This window comes from Dendroctonus ponderosae, unplaced genomic scaffold, assembly GCF_020466585.1.
Source record: "Dendroctonus ponderosae isolate FM_Combo_2020 unplaced genomic scaffold, Dpon_F_20191213v2 Dpon_F_20191213_9, whole genome shotgun sequence".
Lineage (NCBI taxonomy): Eukaryota > Metazoa > Arthropoda > Insecta > Coleoptera > Curculionidae > Dendroctonus > Dendroctonus ponderosae.
The window spans coordinates 393687-418108 of NW_026019116.1; the positions used below are offsets into that span (position 1 = coordinate 393687).

The following is a 24422-nucleotide window of genomic DNA, read 5'->3' on the forward strand; positions in this document are numbered from 1 at the left end:
TTGAACAGGGTAGGGGCCAGAACCGCCCCCTGCGGTACTCCTGACATCATTGGCCTGCTTGCAGAGAGCTGCTCGTCTGCTCTGACTTGGAAACTGACTGAAAACAAATATCTCTTGACAGCTGTGAAGTTTTAGAAAAAGAAAATTAGCTTCGAGTAGAACATTCAAAACTACAATTCTTTGTCCATTTTACCTTTTTCGTAACTGCTATAGTTTCGAAGATCCCTGTACTGGTCATCGAAAAAAACTCACCCTGTATGCAAAACGATTAGACTTAGGTATAGGAATGTGGAGTAAAATTCAAAAATGTAATAATATATAGGGTGTTCCATTTTAAATAAGCAAATTGATAATTGACTACTTTTTTTACGGTTTAACCGAAAGTGTTGCCATGTTGAAAATATTTTAAATCGCTTGCCCCCCATGACTTCGGCACACTGTCGATGGGATACCCTGTATTAGGGATGGGAGAAAAACATCGATGTTTGCGAAACGTTAATTTGTTCGATGCTCGATATTTTTACCATCGATGTTGGAAATTTGAGACATCGATAATAAATCGATGTTAGATCCTGAAATGAAAACATCGGACATTTGATATTGATACTAGATAGAAACATTCTCTGCGAACTCTTGGATAGCGCCGATACAAACGATACCGCGGCATAGCGGCCCATTTCCAGCTGCACCCGAAAAAAGCCTCTTTTTGCAATCAGTTGACGGAAAAATGTGGCAACTATAAGTTGAATAAATTTAGTCGATTATTTAATGTCATAGTAGTAGTAAAATAAAATTATTTAAGTTTAAGTTAACCAATTTGGAATTTGTATGCAACGGCAAACTATCAGAACATCGATGTGGTCAAACATCTGTCTGCGATGTTCCCCTACCCTGTATAGATGTGCATTTTAACAAGGATGCAATTCATCATCTATTGTATTGTATTATGAAACTGTATTGTTTTCCTTCTTATCGCAAATGCAGATTAAGGCCATTCTCATCCTGTCTTATCTCGAATAAAAACGTTTATTTCTCGATCAGAAGCGATGATCATAAAGAAGCACTTTTCTTTACTGTTCGTTTGTTTTGCTTTTATGCACGGATTTTTACGCACATTGTATCTAAAAGTAAATGTAACAAATTGAACGTGTCTCTGCCATTATATTTTTTTAAGTAAATCCGTGTTTTTGCCCTTGTATCGAAAACTACTTACAAGTCAACAAGTCAAGCCTTACAAAGTCAAGTTTAACATGACTGACACTTGATGGCGACTCGTTGTTTTTGCTAATCAGTCAGAGATATCCATAGAAACGGCAATCTGCGATTCTTTCAAATGGCCCAATATCTCAATCATTCAACATCATTCGTATTTTATAATTATATTTGTATAACAACAAACGCAAATGAATTTAAAACCGTTGAAGATGAGTATAAGACATGCCCATACCACATTTACGACAAACTTCTGGCAGGATCAAAAAATAACATACAACTCGTAGGTTTCTATTTAAAAATCAACAGTGTGACGTAGTATCTTGTTTATGAAATACCCTGTATAATCACTGTGAGAAAGATGTTCCCTTAAAAATCGAAGTTGGCGCGTTTTCTTCTCAAATCTACAGGGAGTCACAAGGGACAAATAAGTGTGCGCTCTTTTCGTTGGCCCACGCTGCATATTTAAACAGTAGTTTTTATTCGCATGAATCAAAAACTGCCATTTTTCGATCGGAAGCGATGATCAAAAAGAAGCACGTTTTTCTACTGTTCATTTGTTTTACTTTTACGCACATGTGCGCAAAGGTAAATGTGACAAATTGAACGTCATAATATTTTTTAAAGTATTTTCATTAAAAAGTAACCCACAGGCTTTTTAATGAATTACGTAGGTTTATATTCATCATAATTTAAAGTTTACTTACAATTTGTAAATTATAACTTTGTTACAAGTTCAGTCTCAAAGTCGTTCTAATGGTCTATTTTTCTGCGCTCGCCGATGTTGCCACATGCAAAGCATGGTCTTTTTAAATATCGCAAATGTCTTGCAAAATATGCATCTTATACAAACACAATACCGCGAAAGCAACACTCATTGTTGCACTTGTATATGCTTACAAAAGTACGCTTTTGAAAAATTACAAACGTTAAAACAATTTCAAAAATGGCATTGACAATGGCAAATTTTGAATATGAAGTTGACGCCTTTTATTTTTTACTGTTTTTATTTATTTTAGCTTATGATTCGTGTTATGTCTATCATTCGAATAAAAAATATTGTTCGATACGAGGGCAAAAATCCGTTTTTCGAACGACGACGGCGTTTGACACCCGAGACGAAGACGAGACACTTTTCGGTCTGGTATTGAAAACATGTTTACAATATTTGTATTGTTTTAGTTAAACGAGCAATCGCAATCCGAGAGTGAAGTAAAAGAAGATGATAACGAAACGGAAACAGCAAAATCGTGCGATGGACAAAATGTTCAGGAATGTCCGAAGAAAAAGAGGAAGAAAAAAAAGAAGAAAAATTCTGGGAAACATGCAGCCAACCAGCATCGCAGTAGCGAGGATAATGCAGATGTAAGTTGTTAGAACTAGTTTACATATTTTACCGGAATTTACATTATGCTGATACTTTCTGATGTTTATTATAGGAACACTGAAGAAAGTATGTGCACTCGTTATATGAATTGAATCTATATTTTCTTAGATTATGCTCTAAACCAGGGGTGAGCAACCTTTTTAATCCACGGGCCAATGTAAATTTTAAAATGTTTTGGCGGGCCGCACATAAAGTAACACTTATTAATAAATTTCCAAACTTTAGTTCTAATAAACATTAGAATAGAAAATATAAAATTAAAAAAATTGTAAAAATCTCATATACAAATTTTAATGCAAAAGAAACAAGAAAAGAACCAAAAAATGAATTTAGTTCAATTTTTTTGTGATAAATTTGGCACTGTTTTTCCGATGCAAGCTGTTCAATATTAGCCGGAATTGATGAGGTAGCTACGGTACGCAGCTTCATGTTTGTTTAATCTCATTTATCGTCTGTACACACTTTTTCGTCTTCCCCCTGTAGCTCACAGAGGAATTTTTTTTTGACTCATGTGACTTCCACATCTAATCTCGTGCAAATGAATAATTCGAAAAAAAATTTCTGTCAAAACGTCGGTCGGCCTTCTAAATCTCCATGAAAAAGTTGGTATTCACTTTTTCGCTACGATAGATAATAACCGAGCAGTTGACGGTTTTCAAATGCGTTGCAAATTTTTGGGCCTTCGAACACACAAGCGGATAGCCAGAGCACACGGCATGATGGTACCGTTGACGTATCGTGATTTGACGTTTTGTGGCAACCAATCAGAAATAAGATTTTCTCATAGAATATCTCCCCTGGGGGGATGTTCTGTGGGTTTTCTATTATACAGGTTCTCATCACCGTAATCCCAGGAGATTCAAACGATTTTAATATACTTTTTAATATGTTTGTAATTTGTATTTTAGTATGTATGTTTTAAGAGAGCTCTTGTTTTAAACTAATGACGACTGTGAATGTATATTTTAGACAAACTGATGATGGCGGAGAAAAACACCAAAACGTATTTATAACATTTTAAATGATAAACAATAAAATTGACTGACAGTCAGGAAAATATATACAATTAATATTAGCATATTATACTTATAATAGTATTATATAATCTCTATTTTAGAAGGCATGTTAAAAAGGAACATCCCGATAAAGTCGATCAAATCTGTCCTTTACGTGATCGCAATTATGCATGCTCTGTAATAAAAAAATATAATAATAAACTTTGCCTGAGCAAACATGAACGCAAGGAACACAATGTTGAGTATGCCAAAAGTTTATATATTTGTGGCATGTGTCAGTGAAACATTTTCGAAAAACTGCAATAGTCGAGCATTTTGAGAAAATGCATGGAGTCCTGATGGATAATGAGTGTATGAGTTTTACATCCAAAACTGAATTCAAACTTTTGGAGGAAAAAGTTGAGGCGGGAGCAAATTCTAAGTTTATTCAAAGCAGGGGATCCCACAAAACCAAAGATACTACAACAGATTCTTTATTTCTCAGAGTAGAGGAAAAAGGAATATAAAATTTCAAGGGACAAACAAAATTAATGGAAATGTTAGCATTAGATGTAATAAAACACACATTGGACATGAAAATAACTTAGGACATCTGACTCTTAATCAAAATGAAAAAAATTACATAGCATTAAAGATTTCATCCAATATACCCTTTGATTCAATATTGGATGAAGTTCGTGAATCTATAACCGCAGAAGGTGATATCAAGAGGCTACATCTCCTAACGAAAAGGGATCTGCATAATATAGAAAACAGCTTTAATTTAAATATTGAGCTGTTAGCATTAACATGTGGGTTAATGAATCACAGAATAATGGTTCTTCCGTTCTCTTTTATAAACGTCAACACCATATTCTCGAGGATTACCCACAATTAAAAACTGATGATTCTTGATGAATTACGACAAGGCTTTCCTTGCGCATTTATGATTAGCAATAGAAGTGACGAAAAAGTTCTTACATGGTTTTTTACTTGTATAAAAGACAAAGTGGGTGCCCTTTCTTCAAAAGTATTCATGTCCGACATGGCTGAGGCTTATTTTAATGCATATGTTAATGTCTTTGGTGCTCCTGAAAAAAGGCTGTTCTGTAGTTGGCACGCAGATAGAGCCTGGAGAAAAAATATGACTAAAATTTGTGGAAAAGAGGAGCAAATTCAGACGTATAAAATACTGCGTACAGTTTTAGAAGAAACTGATAGAATGCCTTTAATTGTATGATCAAATCAGCCATTTCTCACTTATTAAAAGATTCTGCGACAAAGGCATTTGGGGAATATTTTCAAAAGGAATTTTTAAAATCTACTTAGGTCATGGGCTTATTGTTACCGGTTACATTCAGGTTTTAATACAAATATGCATTTGGAACGGATGCATAGAACCCTCAAATACATTTATTTTCATAAGAAAAATAATAAAAGACAGGATACAATGCTGTCTGTATTAATGAAATGTGTGCGTGATCGACTCTATGATAGGATTATTACTTTACATAAAGGAAACATTACAAAAAAAGTATCTGATATTAGAACACGTCATCATGAATGGTCTGTTGTTTCCAGAAAGTGTTCTGAAGTGTATTATATACAAGAAATGGTGAAAGAGTATGTAATTTACGTTGCTTACCATGTAACACATGCATTCACAAATTTTCTTGCAGCTGCGTGGACTGCAGTGTGAAGTGGAATATGTGTAAGCACATCCATCCATCCAAATGTACGTTTATATCGAAATCAAGCAACAGTTCTTATAATAATATGCATTTAACAAACTGCGATATTATTGAGCGGAAAATTTTAGTGAAAGAGGCATAAAAAAATAAACCAGCTAAGATGATAAACGCGGAAAATTTTAAATTGGAAAAAGAAGACTTGCATGTGCAATTTAGAGAAGTGCTTGATGCAACTACAAATGTTGAACAACTTCAGATCATAAAAAATCATCTAAAGGCAATGAAAGTTGGTATTGAAACCTTAAGTATGCCAACGTTAAATAGTGATATAATAAATCAACAAGACTTAGAAAAAGTCCGGTTCCTCATAACAAAAAAATACTCCCACAAAGACTATTTTCAACGAAAAAAAATGTTTGAGGAATAAAGACGGTAGTTTATCCACTGCTAACCAAGAAGACCTCCAAAAAATTGGGCTATCGTTAATTACTACTTGAGTATTCATTGTTAAATTAATTTTTCAGTTTCAAAAATAAATATTCTAAATTTGAGATTTGATAGACTATGATGCATAATCAGATTGATAATTTTAATTATAACCACAGCATGCGCACATAAGTACGCAATATTATACGGAATTTTATTACATAATTTTTTTTGTTATTCATTGAATTTACTATTATGCTTTACGCTTTACTATTATGCTCTATAGGAAGATCCTACATTTTGTAATGGATTACTTGAAGGACACAAAAAGTACGGCGGATCCATATTAACTGTTTACTAAGAAAAAATTATTATAACAGAACGTTACTTGTTGGCTTACTGACTTTTCTGAATTACGAGTGTAATCTAAAATTTAGGTACTTATTTCTGTAACACCCTGTATAATAATTGTTAATTTTAATGCAGATTTTTTTATATACATACGTTTATTTAATAATTTAATTTTACAGTCTAGGTAGCATTACTTAACTTCGTTAAAAAAATCGTTATTGGTCATCCAAAAAAATATTTAGTATTTTGAGTTTCTTGATCTTACTATCAGTCTTAGTTAATGTTCCTTATATGCAAACAAAATAACTATTTAAAACTACCGCAATCATGCAATGGTTATAATGCTTAAGGGTATTTATGTTAATTTTTGGCAAGTAGTAGGTTATTTTTTTTTATTTTTTAAGTAAGGACGCATTGTCAGGTGTGTCATGTACTCAAAGAAATAGTATTAGATTCTATTGAAAAAATTTGAGACACTGGTTTTCTCGTAAAGACGGTAGTTTGCGATTTAGGCACTAGCAATGTAAAAATGAGGAAACTGCTTTCTGTAACAGTTGAGAAACCATATATGTATTAATTTTCGCAACGAAAGAATATATTTTTTCTATGATACGCCCCATTTACTAAAATGTTTGCAAAATAATTTTAAAAAAATATGATATTCAAAGTAAAAATGAAGTTTGTGGTCATATATTCAAAGATTTTATGGGTTAGATTAAATAAAATTCCAAGAATGGCACCAAAGTTATAAAAAAGGTGTATTACGTTGCCCCTTTTTAGCCCTATGAGAGTGTGTTTAGCAACTCAGGTTTTAAGCCACTCGGTTTATGTTGGTATTTTGTGTCATGTTTCGATGAACAATTTACCTTCTAATGCAGTACATACGGCCAATTTTATATCACAAATTGACACGCTTTTTGATATTTTTATTTCTCAATTTTATAATGATAAAATATATAAAAAACCTATGTCAGTAAAATCCAGTCATCATTTAGAAAAACTGAAAGAATTGAAAATATATGTGGGTGATTTAAAAGTTATGAATAAAAAGTATTGTAATCCATCTTGCATTGATGGGTGGATTTCAAATATAAATGCATTACAAGTACTTTTTGACGAATTGACAACTAAATTTAATTATGAATATTTATTTACTCGACGTTTTGCTCAAGATCACATCGACAATTTATTCCCTATTATTAGAGGAAAACGGCAATAATGTAACACCCGACAACGTGAAATTTCGGTGTAGTTTACGTTCTGTAATGGCTAATCGGTTATTACAGTCGTCTACCGATAGTAACAGCGAAAAAGATGTCTCAAAATTTATTTTCCAAAAAAAAAGAAATTGAAAATAAAACAAAAAGTCTCAAGGCATTATTTTCCATGCAAACTTCAGTTTCATTGTCTGATTGTAAAACAGATATTAACGTAAACGCTGAAAAAATATCGGAAATATATGTATTGGGGTGGGTTTTCAGTGAAAATAATTTATGTGACCCAGAAAAAGACTCTTCATTACGAAACATTCAAATTTAATTCAAGAAATACACAGAATTGTCTAGACTAGTTTTTCAGTTGCAGAAAGTTGTTCGGGAGTAAAACATAAATTAGTTTTAAATTGCAAATGTCCTGTTGAAGAGCTGCTAAAAAATCACATTTGTGATAGTTGCAAAAATTTAATATAATAATAATATTTGTTTTTAAGGTCGATGAAGTGGAGCGATCATTGCGGGAAGTAAATAGTCTTCTGGGAGAAACACCGCAAATTGTGACCGAGAGCCGAAAAGCTCAACACCATCAAAAATCTATTTTGAATATTCAACATAAGCATCTGAATCCCAACAATGAGCTAAAGCGGATTTTTGGCTCCAAAGTTATTCAGGCTGAACAGTAAGTTTATATTTTTGAGCTATGTTGGTTCCATTTTACATTAAGAACGATCTCTGAAAGGTGTTCCAATATGAGCGCCGGGTTTTAAATTTACTTAAAACATATGAGCCGTTTATTTTGAAAGTGGCCTAAATCCAATTATCTTCAAATCGAGATATTTAAGGGTTTGCGTTCCGATGAATTCCGAAAAGCACCAGGCACACAAGAATGAGTCAAAGGACCTGTTCAGCAAAGTCAATCAAATTACACGTATGTTCAACTCAAAGTCCTCGGCAATAAGATCGGAATATGGTAAACTAATAATGAAAAATAAAATAAACTAATAAACAAAATTATTTTTGATGTTTTCCGCGATCTTTTTCAGTTACAGGGTGATGTAAAAAATAAACTTTTGGCTCCTGAAGTGAAAACATTTTCGACTAAAAACAAAAAGTAAAAATAAAGGGTTGAATTAAAATGACGCTTGTATAATCGCAAGWWYAATTGCKAAYKAAAKTGAAMKWKAATGYAAWTCMWARWCWWAGWCWAKTARGGTASTMTRKRRMCCAWAWKRTCAGGWWACGGAKGCAMWTKYGRTGKCARKTSCATCACTTATGYYTTWGATGTTGAACTYCGAAAATGGTTTKWTGGCTKAACTAAGAGCATGTCWAACKWWYAGAYTMTTACGTWKWWKSRCWTYYCMCTTGTRKGMAKYRTATATGWWWTGCTTMMTTTTTGCAAAAACACAGWCWGAWRGATAAYTGKACTCGAMAACATTTGAAACAYAMRTTAAMTCGGWKRTAGMRMWCASMWYGKWTGCWRTTCCAAATKWAMWGYWAATGTYGCCAACATTTAWYKTGTTGAGCWGTTAWARWTMKCATTYATGATACRGCMCWGKGCTGWWTSWCKSACGTKAACTTTAACGTGCTAAAGTGCTATTTTGAAAATATTTAGTTATTCATTTGTTATTTGCAATTCGCCATTTCAATGTAGAGTCATTTGTCAAAAGTAATRAAATRTKACCTTAAAAAGGTAGCATTACCACTATGTTTCCATTTTCCAATTTTTCCATACCACTAAAATTCTACACTATGTACCCGCGTTTTCAATTTCATATGTGCTTTAAGAACAAGTAAATAATAGTTCGCAGACAAAGAACTGCGTGCCCAGCTGGAGAAAAAAAGTTGGCAAATCCACTTGAAAAAGTTGCCAAATCTGACGGTATTTAGACTTTAAGGTTGCTATTAGATAATAGCTATTACTTCATACTGGCATTTTAAGTATGACTTTATGAATTTGCTCATTGAACAATAGGCCTCTGTCTAGTATAGATGCCGTCATTCGGGGTGAAGTCGAACTGTGGTGGGCATACGGACAGGGGGATGGGAAATATACCAACGGCCGAAATAGAAACACCGCCAACGTCGTACGAAGAAACAGTGAAGGCAATAAAGAAATTGAAAAATAACAAAGCTTCAGGCAGCGACGGCATACCTGCCGAATGCATAAACTCTAGCGGAGAAACACTCCATAAGGCCATACATAAACTTATACAAATCATCTGGAGGACAGAGGCCCTGTCGGATGAGTGGAAAGAAGGCAATACCTAATAATAATAATAATCCCTATACATAAAAAAGGAGACAAAAGTAAATCCATAAACTATCGTGGAATAACTCTTCTGAATACATGCTATAAGATACTCTTCAATATCCTGCTAGAAACAATGAAACCATATACCGAAGAAATTGTTGGATTACCAATGTGGTTTTAGATCAAATAGGTCCACCGTAGACCAGATTTTTACCATTAGACAAATAATGGAGAAATGCTGGAAATTCAACAGAAACCTCAACCAAATGTTTCTTGATTTCGAACAGACATTCGACAGAGTATTTAGATCAAAGTTGTGGCAAGCAATGCAAAAACTTAGATTTCCAAAAAAGCTTATATCGCTGACAAAAGTATGTATGGAGGATACGCGACGTAAGGTAAGAGTGGGACAGAGTCTCTCCGACTGCTTCAGTATTAGTAATGGTCTGAAGCAAGGTGACGCCCTCTCACCTCAACTCTTTAACTAAGCATTGGAATATGTAATTAGGAATTCCAAAATCGAGAAGCCAACTGCTATCTTTCATCAAGAGGGCCAAACCTGCTCCTGGCTTTTGAAGACGATGTCGATGTGATTAGCAATAGCAGGATCAACCTTAAAGAGTCCTTCATAAAGTTCGAAAATTAAGCTGAAATGATAGGCCTCAAAATGAATGAGAACAAGGCCAAGTATATGTACCTCAGTAGAAATAATCGGAACCGAGATAGAGTAGGATAAAACTTCCCTATCGGAGACTACAACTTTGAGCGGACAAGACAATTTAAATATCTCGGTACAAGTATTAGTGAAAACAACAACATCACAGAGGAGATAAATAACAGGATACAGGCTGCAAACAGATGCCTCTTTGCTATTCAAAACCTAATAAAATCTAGAATACTTGCCAGAAAAACTAAGCTGAACATATACAAAACAATTATAAGACCTGTCATAATATATGGATGCGAGACCTGGACCCGAACGGTTGCAAGTGAAGACCGACTTAAGGTCTTTGAAAGGAAAGTGCTAAGAAAAATATTCGGCCCAACTAGAGACCAAAATACAGGGCAAAATAGAATAAAAACCAACCAAGAACTCAAAGAACTCCACACTGATATCAGCATAATAAACGAAATAAAAGCCAGGAGACTACACAGGACACGTAAAAAGAATGCCAGATGATAGAATGGTAAAATTGGTGTGAGAGGAGATTCCAGAGGGAAAAAGTCCATTGGGTCGGTCCCGCCTCAAATGCAGAGATAATATTGCAAAAGACCTAAAAGTCATGATCGAAGATGGCTCCGATCGGATGCTTGATAGAGAAGGATGGAGACGTTTGGTTGAGTCGGCAAAAACACACGCAGGGTTGTGCAGCCACAGATGATGATGATGATGATGAGAAACGGTCTGTCCGAGTTTGCCCCCACAATCCGAATTCACCCCGAATGACCGGTACTTCGGATTTAATGCCAATATACGTCCTTCATGAAACTGAATGCTTAAATGGCGACTTTAAATATGGATTAAGCAAATCCACATGAATTCTGGTTTAAGTGAGATACGAACAATATTTTCGTACTTTTTTATTTACTTTTCATGCTACTCCCCAACCAGTGCGCTGTCTTCAGTTAGTTACGAGACAATCTGAATTTGATTTATTTATAATTTTTATGTTTTTATTCCTTACAAAACATTGTCTGAATATTAAATATGGTACTAAAATAGAGAAAGTTCATTTTTAACTGATTTCAAAAATGAGGTATTTTCTATTAAAGACGGAATATGCGTCGTACTTAAAGAACCAAATGTATCCTTTAGGCCCTCAAATAAATTGTTTCATACAGAAGAATAAAATGAAACAAACTGTTGCAATATTAATATCTAAATTGTAACCCTATTAATCTAAATTGTTGTGATTTAAATCTACTATTCTAATCTAATCTCTCTAATCTGCTAATTCTAATCTTTCAATAAGAATTAGCAGTTATGCGATTTTTTGCAGCTTTACAAAGTGTACAGTAAGAAGAAGAAGAAGAGAGTTTGTTTTCAATGTTGTGTTAAATAAAACATTTTTGGACGGGGTGTAATTATCGGGGGTAATTGCATAAGCGCTTTAAAATCGCCCATAATTTTGCATTTAAGTTTGTTGTCAAAGAACTGCATAAGTTTTTTTTTATGTATTATTTGTATTATTAATAAACGACCGATTCTTAGCTTTGATAAAGACACGTCCATGATTCTTACGTGTCTTTCTATTTTATACCCAAAGCTTGGCACAAAATACTCCACAATAGTAAATAAATGAGGTTGGCAAGTTTGTCAGACCGTCAAAATTTTCTTACAATCTATCAATAGTGTTTGCAGGGACTGCGTGTTCACTTGCATTCCCTAACTATTATTCAAGAATACCATTTTTTCCCTGGGGATTATGAGCGAGGAGAAACTCCCTGAGAGGCTCCAGGAAATACTCTCAAAGTCAAGAATAGACTCCCAGATCGTACGAATATATTTATATTAGTTATATTTTGATCAAAAATCTTAGAGCGACGATACCTTGATTTAAATATAAATGGAGTTATGCCACTTGCAAACTACACTGTTCAAATATTGAACTAATTCTGAAACTCTATGTATCAAGAATTTTCTTATTTGCACGAAATATGAGCAATCTGAAATGCGTTGCTGGTAAATAACATGAAGAACATGTATCCACGGCAGTCGGAAATAAATTGACAAATGGAGTTCGGCCACTTTCAAAATAAACGGCCCAGCGAGGCTAACAAAATCCTAGATTATAATTTAAAAAAAATGCAACAATCATACAACGCCGAAGTCTGTAGGCGTTCGTATGATTTTATTATAGTTCTGGAAATAAATTGATAATAAGATTTAATTTCTTGAAGCTATTCATAATCAACGTTTTGTCAATTTCAGTAAGAGGAAGAGTAGGAGCGGGTCTAGAACACACTTAAAAACCACCTGGATGGTAGCCTACAAAGAACACTGGCAACAAGCTAATAAATCCGGTCTTTCAATGGCACTTTTGGAGACAAAAGATGGTATAAATTATTTTGTTTACGAGCATAATCAGAATTATCGCCAAGTTGAAAATAGATTTTTACGAGTGAGTATTCCTTAACTTTATGCTTTGGTTATTTTCATACAGTGTTACACGTAAGATGGAAACACCCCTGTATTTTAATTATTTTTGGAAGCAGGGTTTTTACTTTCGGTACAGAGGTTGAATGTTATGAGCTTAATTGTTTAGGGTACCCATTTCTACCTTCAGATAAAAACCCTGCCTACTACGACTTTGCGAATGCGCCAATTTCATCGAGAACAATTTTTTTCATCTAAAAAATCGCAAAAAAATTGAAATGGGAATTTTGCGACAACTATTAATCCCACCGAGTACAGGTTTTGCACACCTCATCATCATCATCATCATCAGCCTATACCAGGGATAGCGAACCACTGGCACGCGTGCCTTTAATGGCACGCGACACAGTATTTGATCACGTCACTGATCACAAAATTAATTATAGTGCACTTCGAAAAAAAGTGTGTAGTAGGTATTATCATCTGTGTTAAAAAAAGTGTAACAGATTCCTACGCTGTAGTATGTGCACGTGTGGTGGGCGGGCTGCGTAGGGTACGGTGAGTGGGGTGGCTGCTGTAGGTGGGGCAAGCGCGGCGCTCGCTCGTTTGTTTTCGTACCAATCCACATCGCGAGTTTCTATTGCTGGTAACGCATAGTTTGTTTATGCATTACATAATAGTAGCTGGTATAATTGTATTTCACAGTTTATTTGAGTTTTATCTATCACTTTAACTGTTATTTAATATGGCTAGTTCAGTAAAAACAAAAAGTGCAAGATAGCAGGAGTATCAGACAATTTCAAACTTGGTGGACAGAGAAATATTGCATGATTAGTGAAGGTGACAAGACGCTGTGCGTTTTATGTTCTTGAACAGTGGTATGTAGAACATTGAAAGACAAAAATAAACAGTCAACATATATAATGAAATATGTTCGCAAAAATTGTCTTACGAGCACTGCAAGTTTTGCGGCTGCAAATGTCATTGCTCGGCATTGTAAACCTTTTCAAAGGGGAGATTTATTGAAAGAAGCCTGGTTAGCATACTCTTAAAGAGAATCTTAAAACTGGCCGAAAACATAACATATCAACAAAAAATTATTTTATATCGCTATGTCGTGACGAAAGCACTGACGTCAATAAATCTGCACGTTTAACTGTTTTTGCTCGATATTGCGTTGGAAACGTCATTAAGGAAGAATTAATTGCCATAAAACTGTTGCTAACAACTACAAAGTGGACTGATATTTGTTCGGCTGCTGAAAATTCGCTTGCTGAAAAAGAAATTGATTTAAAACAAATTGTTTTCGTAACAACTGATGGTGCTCCAAATATGATGGGTAAAAAAATGGTTTCATACGTTTGTATCAAACAGACGTAGGACATTCGATTCTTTAATTCCACTGCACCATTCACCAACAAGCCTTGTGTGCTAAGAGTGGTTGAACATCTCTTGATAACGTAATGGCGGTAGTCACAAAAACAGTCAACCTGATCTCGTCGCAGGCCTTAAACAAGCGAAAGTTCGGTGCTGTGTTAGATGAAGTCAACTCTGTGTACAATGGCTTACTGGTGTACAATAATGTTCGCTGGTTGAGTCGCGGGAACGTACTTCAAAGATTTGTTGATTGCTTGGAAGAAATCAGACTGTTTCTGCAAAATGAGGGAAAAGTGGAAGAATATCCAGAGTTGTTGGATGTTATGTGGCTTTCAAAATTGATGTTTTTTGCAGACATATGCCAACATTTAAATAAGTTAAACATGAAACTTCAGAGCATAAATGAAACAATTATCGTCATGATAGATCTCATTCGCGCTTTTGAGGCTAAATTGGAAGTTTTGAGGAACGATATTATCACAAGAAACTACAAGTATTGTCAAAATTTGAAAAAAAAATCAACGATTTAGAAATACATGAGAAACCAGATGAAGACCAAGTCACTGAAGAATTTATTTCTGTGATTAATTCTTCAATCAAGAAATTTTCAGCAAGATTTTCTCAATTCAAAGAATTATCTCAAATACTCAAGTTTATTATGTACCCTGATGTCATTCGATAAACTGAATTTGTCCCAATTGAATTGGTTGGAAATTGAAGAATTTGAAATGCAGCTGATTGATTTCCGGTCTAGTTCAATATGGATTCAAAAATTTATTGAAACAAGGAAAGAGTTAGAATTAATTGAAACAGATCGATTGACAAGTAATATAAGTAAAAATGCTAATAACAAAATCTAGGAAAGGTGGAATGCATTCCAGACACATTTAATTGTTTGAAGAAGCTGACTCATGCTATTTTAACAATATTTTTATCAACCTATGTCCGCGAGTCATTATTTTCAGAGATGAATAACCTTAAAGACTCAGTTAGAAACCGTTTGACAGATGACTCCAGTTCAGCATGGATTCTGCTAAAAGGAACATCTTACAATCCTAACATATGTTATTTGTCATCTAATCTGCAGCAACAGAAGTCACACTAATTTTACTTTAATTTAAATTAAGCGTATAATTGAAACATTGCGAAATGTTCCTATTTTTTTGAAGCCAATAAAGTGTTTTGAGTTGACAGTAGTTATTATTATTCTTATATTTATAAATAATCTCTATTTTCTACAGAAAAATGCTATCGATATTATTATTAGTTTTCCAATAATCCCAAAGTTACAATTATTTGATGGCACGTCTATGACCTCATTAAACATTTCTTTAGGAAAATGGCACGTTGGACCGTAAACGTTTGCCATCCCTGGCCTATACTGTCCCCTGCTGGGCAAAAGCTTCTCACTCATACTTTGCCATTCTTTCCGGTCTTGTGCCATCAGCATCCAATTTCCAGCTAGTCTCTTATGTCGTCACTCAATCAGGCTGGTGGGCGTCCTCTGTTTCTGTTTGCTTCCACTTGATCTCCATTGTCGGCCATTCATACATCGACTATCGGTTACTCTGGCCACATGACCGGCCCATTTCCACTTCATACGCAGAATGGTATCGACAACATCTCTTCCTCCTGTGTTGCGTCTGATGGTTCTATTTGGGATTCTATCTCGGACGCTTATTCCCAGTATTGCATCTCTCCATCTTACGTTGCATGACTTTACATAGTCTACGCTTTATTTCGTGCGTCTGACTGTCTTTTCCAATACTTATCTCGTGTCTCAGGTATTTGTATAGGCCTACTTATTCTATGTTATTGTTGTTAATTTTGATGGAATCACTCAAGATGAGATTAGTACCCTTTCTGCCGCCTCACAAAGGTTTTCCATCATGGACTGTACTTCTGGCATCTTGTCGTTATTAAGACGATGTCATCGGCGAAGCATAGGTGGTTCAATTTCTCTCCGTTAATGTTCATTCTTATGTGATGATGTCCCAGTTGATTTTGTGTAGCATGCTCTCTAACAAGGTGTCGAAAAATTTAAAGGATAACGCATCGCCCTGCCTCAGTCCTCTCGATTTTACATTTATTTGTGTATTGTTTGTTGGATAATTTTACATTTGCTGTTGCTGTCCTGTATTTACAGAGTTGCCCTTTAGTGCGTCAAAATGCGACATTTCAGTAAATATGAACTTTGGAAGAAAATACTTCTTTACCAATACTTAGAAAGTTTTTGGTGTTTAAAAGGTAGACATTTTAAAATAACTTTTTAATATACGGGGTACGTCATAAACGTGTAGTAGTTACCAACTACGGTTTTTTAAATGAAACCGTCGACCATTTTTTTGCGCGTTTCTGATTTATCGTCAAATTTGAATTTAAACTTATTTCAAACGTTTTCCCTGAATATTGTACGGTTTTTAACTTATTGGAAAAAATATGAAAATTTAGACAGCTGTTGGGTTGCACAGAAATGGGCGCTGTACTCGTTCGCTACAAACGCTACAAACTTTGAAATCGGTTTTGTGGACCTCCAAGAGGACTAAACAAGCTACGTGTTGGCATATGTTAATTTTCGAGAAGTTTCCAATAAACCGCCCAATGACCATCGAAAATTGCATGTTTGTTAATCTCAATAACTTGGTTAGTTCAAATGGAACCTCCCATTTTTCTATGTATTTACCGTCAAATTCTAAAGCTTTACGTAAAGTGTGGTCACCTTAAGACATACGGTTTCTAAGTACTTCGGCAAAATTTAAAAAATGGCTTAATTTTTGCTTGAATTGGGTCACCTGGGCACATGTCGACCATCAAAAAATACATTAAATAAAAAACTTAAAATTTTAAATGTATTATACAATAATGATCAACTTTGACAGTTGTGTAAGAACATTTACAAAATATGTTCAACTATGAATTAATAAAAAATAAGATCAACAGTGTGAAATTTATATTTTCTGGGCTCACAGACTTCAATAGGAACAAACAAACGTTTGTTTTTTTTATTCCATGTCAACATGTTAACAATACGGTTAACYTGATAATAAGAATAGTTCGGTAGACATCTACCGAACACAATTGATGCGTTTSAGCCGGGCATTGAAGGAAAAAACGGCCGCAATTCGAGCAGAGGCACGACAAAGTTATTTTGCAAAACTCGTCAAAAAGTACTTGGTGATGGTTTAGTTTACAAATTATTTTTGCTCTATCTGTAATCAATCTAATTTTTCCAAAGAAAAACAATTTATAAAAGAAATTCTAAATTTCAATAATTATCCAAATTCTTTTATTGAAAAATGTTTTAACGAAATAGAATTCCCACGAACAAAACAAAATCAAAATAAACCTATTACGAACCTTTTCATTCCGTATGATTTTTGGGTGATAACCCAAGGCTTGCGAAGGCCGGGTCGCATTCTTGAAGTAGGTCTGTGTTCCACCGGGATCGTGGAGAAGTACAACATCGTAGAACATTGACCTTCACTCACGTTTCACCTCTTGAAATTTTGGGCAAAGGAATAAAAATTTCACGTGCCAGTTTTTGTATTACTTTCGGCCAAATGAGCTTTTCAATTATGCAAATTTACAGTTTTTGCGGCATTGGGAGATAATTTAATTTTTTCCAAAACATCGACCACTCATGTGAAATTTTCAGCAAAAGAGCAAACATTTCACGTGCGCTATGAGAACTTTCATTCTCTTCGTAATTCAATTCTCTACAATTCAACGTTAATGGTATCAATATACCATTAAGATTGCTGCAATCTTTTCAATTTGACAAACGAGATACTTAAAAAAATCGCGTTTTTGCAAATTGTTTATAAAAAATGTACAAATGACATTTTGTTGTCCAGAACTTAGTAGGAATAAAGTACCGACTACCCTGCACGTGATCGCGTAGGTGGTTTTCTAATAGGATTTATGTCATGGACCTAAGGCCTATTTTACCTTCGTCCATTATCCGCCGTATGCACCGCCAAGCTCCGTAATCGCGATCAACTAAACGCGTTTAAAAGTTAATCCTGTTTAAGAACCCATCTGGTATGCACCGTTGAAATTCAGCGGCGGATTAGTTAAACCTTGTAAAGATATGGCAACCGTGTTCTAGTGACTCCCGTTATCAACTTTTGCGCGGTGTTCCAATGAATGTGCCGCCGTTCGTGTTAAATATCGCTGTTAAAAGAAAAAAATATATCCGCCATCCATTGCGGGTAGTTGCCAAAAATGATATGAGATAACGATTTTTCTTCTAGGAACACATATTAACGGTGAAGACCGTTATTAACTGTTGAGAAAATCAACCAATAGGTATCACAAAGTTACTGGCGATTTTACTATATAAAAGCGATATCCAGAATCTTGCAATCTAAAAACGACCGGTTTTGTTCAACGAAAGCGTCTATAAAAAGGGATTTTGTCAAGTGCATCAAAATAATCTAATATCATTTCTTCTTCCAACTCCATTTTCCAAGTAGTTAACATAMGAACCGASTAGAATTTGCTAGGACGAAAACAAAACCTCGTCTTTATCTATAACAAAACCCTCAAWKTGAAAGGTTATGTTWTGTATTTAAACTAGTTTAAGAASTTAATCCTCGGACGTGGGCGGATTAAAGTTAAACGCGTTTAAGGTCAAAACAGTCGACGGTGCATACCGTTTACGATTTTTAAACCGGTTTAAGGCTTAATCGCGATTAAAGTATGTCGGTGCAAACGGGCATTRGAGCCCAAAACAGGCCTATTTAGGTCTAATCTGACCGAACTATGAATGCTCGCGCAAGTGGCCGATGGAACTCGGAAGATGTAGTAGTGAAACTTTTCTGTATCAACATTGAAAAAACACGGGACAGTTATACGAGTATATTTGCAACAAATGAATTTTCAAAGTTTATCGGTTTAGAAAATAAGTGATTAGACACAGAATTAAAATTGATTATTTTTCAGGCGGTGGAAAGTTTAAACCCGGACACCATTGTGTCGATTATTAACGACTATCCCTATCATGTAAACGCGCTGATTCAGACATCAGATTTGTGCAAGTTGAGCGAGGATTTGGCGATGGCTGCAGAATTAATCGAACAGGCACTGTACTATCTCGAAGTTGCTTTTCATCCGCTTTTCAGTGTAACACAGGGTAACTGTCGTTTGGACTATAGACGACAAGAGAATCGGTGAGTAATTATATTTTCAAAACCCTCTGAAAACTAGTTTGGGTGCTTGTGTCGTTTGAGTCTTTCCGAATTTTTAGTTTTTTTCTTTTTTTACCGTAAAGAACACTTCAAATTAAGCACTCTCAGCGAAAATTGAAATTCCCTTTTCCAAAACCACTTATTTATGCACGAAAATGAGATTGTTCTATACTATTTGCTGCTAAATCGTGTTTTAGGTATCAACAATTCATAACTTGGTGAACACACTTGGTAACACATGCATTGTCGCTAAGATGCATAATAATTGTGATTTTCGCAAAAGTTTGCGCATCTTTTCTAACGTCGCCAACTAACAACGCCACCGATTTAGGTTATCACGTCGATAGTCAGATGGCGGCAGGGTGGCCAACTTTTCAAACCGCGTATTACCGTACAAGCCATTTAAAAATACCGTATTTTACCGTACCAGAGATTCATGCATAAGGCCTCTGCCTAGTGACCAAAAAACAAAAAATCTGGATTCCATGAGTTCATGAAGGCTGAGGACATGGCTGGTGACAAGAAAAAAAATTCCTCATAGTGGGACATAGGTCTCAATGACATGAAAAGAGCCTTCACACTGGTAACTTCACTTGGGGCGCGGTAACGGGTTCGGGACCTACACCGTGCAATTGCCCAAATTACCGTACACGTACGGTAATTACCGTACGAATGGCCACCCTGGATGGCGGATTATTTGCCTCTTTCGGGAATTGAGGACAATGCTTTGTTGCCACGTCTTTCGCCCATTTATTGACAGTTTTTCTCATAGGAGATAATATTACCAGAGATCATCCACCTTTAAATGGTGGTTTGTTTTGTAAATTTTAGATGTGTTTAGTGAATTTTTGCCTCCCTCAGAATCCTCGAACCAGACCTTTTCCAATGTGTGAAATTTTTCATTTATTAAAGCCCACCGGACGTTTGTCTCCGGTCTTTTTAAAATTAAACATATTAGAGAAGTTTTTTAACCCGCACCTTCCTCGATTGCTAAAATCATCCGTCTTTAAAGCTCATGAACAGAATAAAGCTGATAGTTTTGTTTTGTTTGGCAACAGCGCTCGAAATTAGCATGAAAATGGTGATTTTCCTCAAAACTTTGAATGTTTTTTGGCATATTTTATAAACCATCCAGGAAATTTTTTCGCCGAAAGTGCGCTTAATTCAACATGTTTTACTTCACTGACATCTCAAAATGTTTTTTAATAAATTGTGAATTTATGAGTGTGACTACATCAAAATTCCAGTAAAATCGTTTATGACATTTTGGAAAAAGATGAGGTGGAAAAGTTTTTGTCAAAAACGTGATGAAATAGTTTCGGATTAAAATTGAAGACTGCCGTAGCTTATCCAATTAAAAGCTAGTGCCGATACGAATTGGATATAAAAAAAACTATAACAGGCAAAAATCAGGTGGAAAATGATGCTAAGGTTGCAACTTTAAGAAAAAATCCAAAACACTGGAAATGGGGATGCAGTTTAAGGGTTGAAACCGGTTTTTTTGCGATTTGCGGACAAACGTGATCTAGCGAGAAACGTGCAATGGTAAAATAATCAAAATAAGATAGATAGATAATAAAGAAAGTTGCAAACTTGTATTTAACACTTTTTGATATAACAGAAGCATAGGTTCACTGTTCTATCAGACTATCAAAGTTTACATATTGTTCGTGCCTCAAGTTCTGTTTTAAAATCGATGTTTTCACAAAGTTTGGCCTTTAATGCATCAACGAATGCTTGAAACGTTCATTTATTCAATATGAAGCAAATCAAGCGGGGTTAAGTCTTGCAGGCAGTTTTATCCTGCTGAAAATGCAGAATAACCCGATTTTAATGATCTGGTTTCTCTAAGAACGTGTGAAGCGCTTTACTAAAATGGTACATGCATCTGTGACCAGTTAGCGTACCTTTAAGATGAAATGTGTTGTGCTAGGAGGTCACGTTTTGCCGCAAATAGCAAAGAACCGTTTTCAACCCCTTAACTGTATCCCCATTTCCAGTGCCTTCGTGTTTATTTTTTTTAAGTTGGAACTTCAACAATATTTTCTATCTGGTTCTTGCCTGTTCATTTTTTTATCACAAAATTCATTTGCACTCTCCTATGAGCTGGGCTAACATTTTGTAGGCATTACTAATCATTACATTAAAATACCTAAACTACACTTATTTCAACATTTTGATTCTTTCAGGGCATTGTACGTGGCGATGTTTAAACATCTAGCGTTTCTGGGTGGAAGAGCCTGCAATCGCACTGCATTGGAATTTTGCAAACTTTTGTTATCCTTAGACCCGGAGGGTGATCCGGTAGCAGTTAAGCTATCTATAGATTTTTACGCTCTTCGAGCGAAAGAGTATCAGTGGCTTGTGGACTTTGTTGAGCAATCAGATATCAGATTCTATTTGATGCAGCTTCCAAATTTTTCATTTTCTGTTGCAATGGCCCGATTTTATTTGGGCGACGTAGTGAAGGCCAATGATCTATTACAGGTGAGTTTGATATGTTTAATTTTTTTGCGGTATGTCCATTCTAAAAATGGAAACCAAAACAAATATTTTGATTCAAAATGTTTATAATAGATATTATAATACTTATTTGTTCATTTCGTTCAGCGCGTGCATCTGCTGATTCGGATTTAGGGATGGTCGGTATTTAACGTAACCGCTAAAATAACTGTTCTAAACGTTTAATTTGAAATCGTTCTTTTGGAACCGTCTCAGTTGTGCGCACTTCGCACCAGCTGCAGCCGTTTCCTGATTTAAAAGTTGTTTTTGGAACCGTCTCATAAACCTGAAAAAGTGGTTCGCGTCAGCGCTCTATCTAGTTGCAGCAGTTCCAATAACCATTTGTCAACGGAAAATATGTTGTATGTAGTTGCGCGTTGCTTAGATGATTGTATATCACTTTTCGTTTATACGAATTACTGTTCAGTTCTCCAAAAACGAATAGTAATAGACGTTGAAAGGTCGATATAATTGAAACCTATTACCAAGGTGAAACTGAAACGTTGTAACCTGTTACAGAAAAATAACTGTTTAACACACCTCATTTTTCTCGACCCCTGTCAAATCGTCCGATTATTCGGAATTTTTTTTCGAAAATTTGCTTATGAGAACTAGCCTCTATAGAATACCAATTGAAAATTAAGCGTCCGTTAACTTTTAACGGAATGGTTACAGAATAGGGTCCTAATGGTGTTATTTACCCAGGAGTTTTGGTGTTATTTACCCAATAAAAGTCTGTTCCTTAAGTACTTGTTTTTTGCTACAAATTTTCTTAATTTATTTTTAGGATGCACTTCTTATGTTCCCGCAGGCGTTGATGCCTTTGTTGGAGAAATGCTCTATACAAATAGACAAACGGGTTTCACAACACTCATTTTTTACAATGCCAGATGAGAAAAAGTATATTTGATTTTTTGTACTGATTTCTTAAACAATAAAATGGTTTTTTTAGTACACCAAAAGCGTTGGCACCGTTAATCACGTTGTTCGTGAGCAGAAATTGTCACATTTGGAAAGACGCCGTTCTACTGCCGTGGTTGGAGAAAAACGTTCACAATGTGCTAGACCGGGTAGATCAAAATGACCCAATCGTTCAAGATTACTTCGAAAAACGAATGCGAAGGTAAGTTTTTGTCACTTTTTCTCAATATTAATACAAACGATGGAGCTTTTGCGAATTGCGCGATGCGTTTGAACACGTTTTCGAATATTAATCCTAAATTGACTACTACCTTGAATCGCATTTAAATGACTCTTCTCAACGTACATCCGTTCATTTGATTTAAGAAATATATTTTTCTGTTTCAGATTTTCAGGGCCCATTCCATTGAGTATAGCCAGGCACATAATTCTATCAGATGAACATAAAGGCCTCCAACTAACGGTTCGTAATTCATACTTGTTTTAGATAAGTGATTTAAAAACATTTAATTTTTGTTGGTAAAATTAGTTTACTACTCAGGTTTTCAAAATGATCTATTAAAATTTTTCTTAGCGTCTATCATCATCTCGAAATGCGTTTAGATAATATGTGATGCGCCCAATTAATTGTTTAACCCGGTGTGGTGGCGACTGGATATTCCAAAATTTCCCCACAACTGCACAGCAGCAAAGTGATATTGCGACATGCCTAGGCTCAAAAGAAGAGGATTTGACCTAAGTCAGATCCTCCCTGGCTTCCCGGCTGTTGTTGCTCAATCTTATTTTTTTTTAAATATGTACATTACGGGGCGCCCTACGGAAGTGACAACTTCATATATTTATACAGGGTGATTTGAAATTGGCGTCATTCCTCTGGAGGTGTTGTCTGACGGTGTTTTAGGAGTACAGAAAAAATAGTGAAAGAAATCAATTGGTTTTAAACTGAGAAATTTGCAAAAAAATATATTGGAAAACGGCAACAATGTTTTTCAAGGTAATCTGCCTAATTAACATTACGTAAATACCTGTTGCTTCGTAATTATTTAACTCCGGTAACCATGGATAAATAGAGAAAGTGACAATAAGACAGACAATGATAAACGGTAAATTCAACAGGAATCGTTGAATGACGGAACCTATTTCGAAACTCATCAGTAACTCCAAACAAGTGCCTGTGTAATCCTCTTATTATGCACTCTTCTCGAGCAGCTTCTCATATTCGGTTAATTAACCCCTGCTCAATTTATTCCGGTGTTCAGTAATCCATTGGTTTAATGTGATCTTACATACGTGGTAGGAATGTAGCCGGTATTTATTTGGTGTCTGGTAAAGTGTCAGTTGTTGTGCAATGCTCTGCGTGCCCCTGAAAGGCTCTTCTGCAATTATGGCCAATACTTGATCATCTGTGTCTGGAACCTGAACATCAATTGTCGTCCACTATCTTCCTGGAACCACTCTCCTCGCCCTTTGTTGGCGTGAGTTCTTTCAGCTTCTGCGATGTTACTGTAGCATTTCCCCTGAACTAATCGCATATCAGCAAATTCGTGAAAGGAAATTCAAAGTAAGTCAGAGTTTGACAAATTATTGTTATTATTGACAAGGGCTATACATCTGTAACTATCTGTTAACGACATAAAACATCATTGCCGCTTTGACTTTTCATCAAAAAATTGTAGAAGAGAACTTTTTTAATATAAAAAATTTTAGTATTCTCGTAAGAACAAACGGCACGGGGGCACATGGCTTGAGCCCAAACACAAAGCTTGGGCAAATAGCACGAGTAGAAGTATTCCTTGTAAGTAGTAAAAA

At 35.2% G+C, this 24422-nt stretch overlaps 1 protein-coding gene across 1 annotated transcript; it reads left to right on the plus strand.

Moving 5' to 3' along the window:
- Positions 1–2394: 2394 nt before the first annotated feature.
- LOC109537685 (transcription factor 25) lies at positions 2395–23076 on the plus strand (the record flags this gene model as incomplete). The annotated part of the gene is given in 8 exon segments (XM_048669579.1): positions 2395–2577; positions 7771–7955; positions 12460–12649; positions 18946–19172; positions 21380–21677; positions 22480–22592; positions 22645–22815; positions 23001–23076. Coding segments are annotated over 8 exon segments (1443 nt in total), but the record flags the coding sequence as incomplete, so codon positions are not given.
- Positions 23077–24422: the final 1346 nt, after the last annotated feature.